The sequence below is a fragment of the Sitophilus oryzae genome, unplaced genomic scaffold (assembly GCF_002938485.1).
Source record: "Sitophilus oryzae breed Bouriz unplaced genomic scaffold, Soryzae_2.0 scaffold_164_pilon_pilon, whole genome shotgun sequence".
Taxonomy (NCBI): domain Eukaryota; kingdom Metazoa; phylum Arthropoda; class Insecta; order Coleoptera; family Curculionidae; genus Sitophilus; species Sitophilus oryzae.
In genome coordinates this window covers 1-7,631 of record NW_022146336.1, presented here as the reverse complement: position 1 = coordinate 7,631, position 7,631 = coordinate 1, and the positions used below count along the sequence as shown (strand labels likewise).

At 35.6% G+C, this 7,631-nt stretch overlaps 1 protein-coding gene across 2 annotated transcripts; it reads left to right on the top strand.

Moving 5' to 3' along the window:
• The first annotated feature begins 900 nt into the window (after positions 1-900).
• On the top strand, positions 901-6,065 carry LOC115880717 (protein nervous wreck-like). 2 transcript variants are annotated; one of them, XM_030897995.1, is made up of 4 exons: positions 901-1,151; positions 4,100-4,134; positions 4,257-4,731; positions 5,889-6,065. In XM_030897995.1, exons 1-4 carry the CDS (start codon positions 1,079-1,081, stop codon positions 6,059-6,061), a joined length of 756 nt encoding a protein of 251 aa, XP_030753855.1. In that variant the 5' UTR covers positions 901-1,078; the 3' UTR covers positions 6,062-6,065. The 2 variants fall into 2 exon arrangements, with proteins under 2 accessions (XP_030753855.1, XP_030753856.1); XM_030897996.1 differs by lacking the exon at positions 4,100-4,134.
• Positions 6,066-7,631: the final 1,566 nt, after the last annotated feature.

Here is a 7,631-nt window from a genome sequence, read left to right as displayed (position 1 = left end):
TATATTAAAAATTTGAGGTCATGTCATTAGGTTTGATATTCGGTAACTACAAGTTGTATAAAGCATGCAAACATTTGAAAGGTGCAATAAACGATTTGAGGGAACAATTATATAACTTGTAGTATTATTGGTTACATAATGGTTCTCAATAACACCTTTAATTATATAGTGTATATCTTGAGTACCTTTATAACACCTAATACCAGAAGTTATATAAAATAGATGTGAACACCTTTATAAAACCTTACTATGAAACCTTTAGTAACAAGAACCTATAGTGTTATAAGGAAAGTGATAAACAACATTTCAGGGTTACTATTAGTGATAAGTAACCAACGCTACACTTATATAAATCAATACACTGTAAGATACCAATGAGACATTTATTAAACCTTTATATAACTAACCTTGAGAATATATAACCTAAAGGAACTTAAAATGTTTTGGGTCTAGACTTGGGTTGATACGTGTTAAAAGTCCCCGAAGATAGACGATGAGCTCGAGGTGTGGGGGGGAGTTTTTACCGTAAAAAAATACACCACACGCAGGGCATGCATTAATCTTTAACTTTTAGTTACTGTTAAGTCGTGTGTGCACTAGTGCTCTCCAATGGAAGACAAAAAGTCAAGATGCAATGAAGACTTGCAAGATAACATCAGGACCCCTTAATATTACCGTTATTAATATTAAAGATTAAATTTAGACTTTAATTGGATTTTAAATGCGTAAATACAATATGAGAAATAGTGTTAATTTTGTCATTTTAATAAATAATAATAAGTTTAATTTTGTCATCACCCTGTAACTCTTAAAAGTTTAGACTTTTGAAAAAAATGTATTTAGACAATTTTGTAGAGAATTTTCTGGGCTTCAATTTTCTATATAGGGTATTTTTTCGTGTGTCATATTTTCCGAGATATGCCATGGCTGTGTCAAAAATACTAATATTTAATTTATTTAGAGTGATGTTCCTCAAGAACCGGCCCCTGTTCTCAAAACAGAAGAAGTTACACCCCCTCCAGAAAGTAAAGAAGAAAAGAAAGGTACCGAAGTAGAAGGGTCGGGAAATAATTTTTCTATGGCATTAACTCGGGACCAACACGAACAATACGGAACCCAATTTCAAGGCGATGATGTTCCAACGATACCAAGTACGTATATATAACCTCTAGAAGCATTAGGGATGCACGATACTTCCAATAAAATCGATAATGTGTAAGGTGAAGATCATTTCCCATAGGCTTGGTGCATTTCAGTTGATTTCAACAAATTCCGACCACCAACGCTTCAACGGCAAAAATCAGAAATTATCGGGTACCTATTTCATGCCGCCCGCGCCGCCGGTCGTCAGGTTGATCGCATTAAAATAATATTGAAATCGTAGTTTTGTAGTAATATTTAAGTATATTTGAATAAGAAGACTAAGGAAGGAGCATATCAAAAATCTTAGGTACACCGCGATGGGCCTCAAATATGGCCGACTTAAATTCCGGTTTATCAGTGTCGTCCTAATTTTATTTAAAAATGTAAAACTATGATGTAGGGTAGACGTGTGGTAGACTCAATAATTTGTTGTTTTATTTTACGTTGTGAATAAATGTTGGTAGTTATTAAAATTGTTATAAAAATATATAATTCTAATAAAAATAGATAAGTTATAAGTATTTATTAACACAAACATCTGATACGCTACTGAAGCAGGTAAGTCAAATTAACGTATCTAAATTCTTTGACGTCTAATCTTTGACAAGTAATAAATAAAAGCTAAAATGAAAGAAAAATATATAATTTAGTTAATTTAAGTGAATTTCATAAATGATCGGTTTACTACACGTATGTATATTATATAGTCACTTACTAGCGAAAAGTTGTTCCATTATTTCACTCAATTTTTGCCGAGATCTACCGCACGCTACACAACCAACTATTTTAGAGTCTTTTTCGACAAATCGCGATAGTGTCACTGTTAATTTAAGTTCTGCCACAATTTCCATCTAGATTTACTACCTTTATACAACTATCAGTAGTAGAATAAATAATAAATAACATAAAATAAGCTCCGTAAAGACTGACAAATCCACAAAATTTCAAATCAAATTCAAATGTGTCAAATGAATCGTCAAGCAGAACTGTCAAGGATCCCCACCTTAGAGTGCTTTTTCCGCCCACCATGCATGAATACATGGATAGCATTATGCTCCTTCCTTAGTCTTCTTATTCAAAGTAAAAACGTACATTTTTACCGCAGACTTAGGTTTTTAACGGCCCGGTCTAATCATCTGCCTGCGCTCCTCCTACTTATTCTAAAATGTTAGCGTAATTGACAAAGACGATACTATATCGCGTTTCTTTGATTGATTCGTTTTTGTGCGTCAGTCCATTGGTGTGCTTGCAGTGCGACCAATGGGGTATTCCAGTTTATATTTATAACCAAATATATGTTTTGACCTTTGAATAAGAAGACTAAGGAAGGAGCATATCAAAAATCTTAGATCCACCGCGATGGGCCTTAAATATGGCCCTCTTAAATTCCGGTTTATCAGTGCCGTTCTAATTTTATTTAAAAAATGTAAAACTATAATGTAGGGTAGACGTGAGGTAGCCTCAATATTTTTTTTTATTTTACGTTGTGAATAAATGTTGGTAGTTATTAAAATTGTTATAAAAATATAAAATTCTAATAAAAATAGATAAGTTATAATAATTATTTATAACCATAAACATCCGATACGCTACTGAAGCAGGTAAGTCAAATTGACGTACCTAAATTCTTTGACATCTAATCTTTGACAAGTAGTAAATAAAAGCAAAGATGCAAGAGAAAATTTATAATTAGTTAATTTAAGTGAATTTCATAAATGATCGGTTTACTACACGTATGTGTATATTATATAGTCACTTACTACCAAAAAGTTGTTCCATTATTTCACTCGATTTTTGCTGAGATCTACCGCACGCTACACAACGAACTATTTTAGAATCTTTTTCGATAAATCGCGATAGTGTCACTGTTAATTTAAGTTCTGCCACAATTTCCATCTACATTTACTACCTTTATACAACTATCAGTAGTAGAATAAATAATAAATAACATAAAATAAGCTCCGTAAAGACTGACAAATCCACAAAATTTCAAATCAAATTCAAATGTGTCAAATCAATCGTCAAACAGAACTGTCAAGGATCCCCACCCTAGAGTCCTTTTTCCGCCCACCATGCATGAATACATGCATCGCATTATGCTCCTTCCTTAGTCTTCTTATTCAAAGGTTTTGACAAGACTTTGACAGTTAAAACAACAAATTACAACATATTATATATTGATTATTATATGACTTGAAGAAACACCACGGCACTGGAATTTTATGTGACCTTGAACAGATTAGTTCACATGGTAGCGACCGATGAACCACTCTCAAACATTCGTGGCGTTTACTATACGAGTTTTGTGTAATGTAACGCTGTTTCGGGTAGTAAAAAAATAAGTGAAAAAGAATTAGAACTAGGCGTCGTGTTATGGTTGTGACAATTTTAAATGTTAATAAAATTGACTAAAAAATGTAAAGGCGTAAAGTAGTACGTAATTAGGGCGTTGTTAGGTGCAATAACATTCAATAACTCAACTTTCCCGAATATTCGACTATCCCGAAACAACATTTTATAGGTTCATAGTTCTTCACACCGATTTGATCAAAAGCAAAAGTGGATTCAATATTCAAGCAGTTCGACGAAACAAGTGAGTAAACAAAGTGCTCGTTACATAATCAAAAAATTATCTATTATATTAGCTATTTAAACCTATGTATTTGTATCTACTAGTTGTTTACGATATTTTCCGATGGTTGCAGCACCGGCGGAGAAAGCACCAAGCTTATAAGATCGATCCTGTAAAAAACTCGATAAAAAATCAATACTCAGAATAATGTCGATATAAACGTCTGAACTTCTGAGACATACTTCTATAACATATCGATACTTTGGAATATTATATTTGGCATCCCCATATCCCTATTGCTTAGGTAGCACGATAGACGTCCTGATACACATTCATAAAAAAAGAAAATATTAATTCTTGTTTTCTTCAATGTCTTGCCTGTAGCGATCGGAGTCCCCAGCTTAGAAATAAGCGACGAGGTATGTCTAAACTCTTAACTACTCTAAAGTCCTCTTCTTTTCACACTCTTCCTTTAACGTCTTTAACAGTCTTCCCTAACGAATTCTTCCGCCAACATATAACAGCGCCTCATTTTCCACAGACGGGCGCCACCGTCGAACCGCCCGCCGATAGAACGGAGGGAGGGGACGATTTCGGACTGGGCGTGGCTCAGATCGTCATCACCGCTGCCACGCCCATGATGGAGGAGCCGGAGCATCCGTTTCCGCCTCCCGAGGACGAGGCCTCGCCGGTCGTCAACCACCAGAACGACGTCATCGTCGAGGAAGACGAAGAGGCGTACGAGGAGGAGGAGGAGGAGGAGTTGGCGGGGAGGAACCAGGGTTACCAGGGCGCGGTAAACACGAAATGCAACGGCGAGAAACGGTGCGAACGGAGCAAAAGTGATAACGTAGACTCGGAACCTATCGTGGAAGAACCTAGCGAGGTATCTAAAAAGGAAGACATTGTTACGAATAGAGACTTTGATGTAGAGGTAGAAGAAATAGAGGAACCGGAACCGACTGCGGATTCTGGTTCTGGCCAGTTTATTGTTAGTAGTAGTACAGGTAGTGATGGTACGTATTAGATATGTTACAGTGAAAGTCGGAAATTCAGCGATTCTTAACATTCACTAGGAAATGCTAGGTAACAATTACGCACTGGACCAGTGAATGTCGTATTTTAAAGAAATTTATCCCCCCCCCTCCTTCCACCTTTAACGGAAGCCATTATTTTTTTCAAACTCGCCACTTCAAGCACATAAAAACTTTTAATAAGTCTATAGTCACTATAATGCATAACTTTTTCTATTACAATTCCATTATATTCTAGAAATGAAAAAAAAATTGAATGCACTATTACATTTTCGCGGGAGTCTATTTTGCTTTAATTTTTGACCGAAAATTTCTTTCATTTAGGGAAAATACCGTACAGCACTTTTTACAACGATAATAAAACAATTATACATAACCACAAAAAACAAAGCGAATTTATGCCAGATGTCTGTCAATGTTGCCAATGTTTAACCCAATTTAATGTTATCCTTATATTACCTATTATTCTACTTATCCTTATTTATCCTTTTTTACTACATGTGGCAACCGCGCAACTAAATTTTTTAAATTCACTGCTATTCTACAGGGAATACTAGCATTCACTAGTAGAAGTTGGTTTCAAAAATAGCTGTTGAACTTTTACTGGCGTAGTATTAGCAAATCAGTGAATGTGAGCTTTTACTAGTAATTGTTACTAGTGTAATGTAACAATCACTGATTTCCGACTTTTACTGTAACAGATACATTTAAATACAGTACAACTTTATTTAAATTTTCTTGCTTATACTATTGGGTTGACATGCATCCGTCAAGCGTCGTCTATCGTTGATTTTATGGAATTTTATTGGTTTATTTCAAAAATGACATATCGTACTTAAATATGACTGGAGTGGCGGAACGACGCATGACGTATCCATTAGGTATATTTTACATTTTTATGCTTATTATTTTACAATTAAGATTAGGTAATTATATACAGTGTTTCAAAAGTCAGTTAACTGACTTGAAGTAACATATCGTTTATTTTAAAAACTACCATTCATTTATAAAATCTAAGAATTGAATTAAATTTGAATACCTTGTTACCTCATAAACCATGATGATTTTAAAGTTATTAAGAAATTATTTTGAACGCACATACAAACTGATCTTTATATTTTTATTTCGTCTTATTGAAGGCGAAACCACTGGTCCCAGCACTGCAGAAAATTCTGTAAGCCACGCCCCTCCGCCATCTTCCGCCGACCAGGACACGCCCAAGCAGGTGGTGGGGGGTCGCGCTAGTATTCCCGATGAACTGGAACCGCACCAGCTTGCACGACTACAGGACCTCAAAGAGTCAAATGCCTAAGAATTTTGGTAAGCTATAAACAGTTATTAAGAAGTAAAATGTTATTTAATTTTTTTTACGTCAAATTTCTCTCTTAGCACAGCACTCTAGCATTTAAGCTTAATTTTCATGCATCCGTTGTCCGACGGTACGATGATACGATATTAATGCTATTGGTTTAATTTAAAAACTTCGATTGGTTGGAAAATTACGCAGTTTTTAAATTTATTGCATTTCCCTCCTCCGTTCATCGGATATACTATTTGCTTGTGATTGGTGTCATTTTATATTTTCATTTCCATAACGATTTTGCTGTTTTACTTATAGTCTAAGAGCTATATATTTTTATTTTTTTTATTTTTTTTAGCAACTTTAAAAGTTACACTTCTCGGGAGAGAATTTTAAAAATAAAATTCTCTATACAGAAGCTTTTTTAGCTGGTTCTTTAATATATCTTTTGCTATGCCCTCCTGAACAGAGTGTGAACCGTCTGACTACCGGTAGACGTTGCGTTCACTACCGCGCATCGTATCTGTATTCAAAATCTATTCTTTCTCACTGCGCATCACAAATTCGCCCTGTATTTCAGGAACTAAGGAGGCTAGGACAAACCTATATGTAGCATATTTAGTTTCATAAAAAAGTAGCAAGGTAATGCGAAAATCCCATCATTATATCTCTAAATCGAAAGAAATGGGTTACCCTGTACAGATGTAATGCGCAGTAGTGAACCGCAGTAGTCTACCGGCAGCCAGACGGTCCGCACTTTGGTCAGGACAGCATGGCAAAAGATATATTAAATAACCAGATTTCTTAAAATTCTCGTTTTCCCGACGTTGCTAGCTCTTGTACTATTATATTTTCATTAAGGTTAGATTAGATTTGTCAAAAAAGTGTCAAAACGTCCGTTATCGTACGAACTTTCTCCGTTTACGGGCCTGGAGTAAAAAATTTAAAGATAAGAAGTGGCGTAAAAACGCTATGACCAATCAGAGCGCCGTCGCACCATCGTATCAACGGATAACGGACGCATGAAAATCAAGCTTAAGGCTTATTGTGCTTGGTTTATGCTATTTTATGTATCCTGCACAAAATCTTCAATTTATTACATTACTGGGTAGGGCACTAGGGTCACATGGGTAACGAAAAGGCACATGAAATTGCCAAACAAGGCTCATCAACATACGCTCAGAAACATTCTGCGGCGTTGCAAAAGCAGTCACGGGAATGGCTACAAAGCGATGGGTGGCCATCAAATCTCTAGAGTGATGGAGAAATTCACTAGGGCAGAGACAGGCGGATATATATAATATATAATATTCATAGTAGAATATTGGCCAAAATTTACGGCAGACCTGATAAGCTAAGACAGAAAGACAGTGAAAGCTGTAGTGGGTCTCCAGTGGCATTGTAAGCTGCATCTACAGCTAATGTGATTGGCGGACAAAACCATTTTCAGGTTCTGTCAAGAAGAAACGACAGAACACGTTTTTGCCTGGCAAATGTGCGGTTCTCTGAAACAGGCAGTGATAGGCCATTGAGAGAGAGTTATATGGAGGATTCAGTCTCCAAGTTAGGTTTTTTTAAAAAG

What these genes read in the sequence shown, in the direction of transcription:
- LOC115880717 (XM_030897995.1), top strand. Translation starts at nt 1,079, where the DNA reads ATGGCATTAACTCGGGACCAACACGAACAATACGGAACCCAATTTCAA. An exon ending in TGATGTTCCAACGATACCAA is followed by an intron (nt 1,152 to 4,099) that starts GTACGTATATAT and finishes TCTTGCCTGTAG; the next exon opens with CGATCGGAGTCCCCAGCTTA. An exon ending in TAGTAGTACAGGTAGTGATG is followed by an intron (nt 4,732 to 5,888) that starts GTACGTATTAGA and finishes GTCTTATTGAAG; the next exon opens with GCGAAACCACTGGTCCCAGC.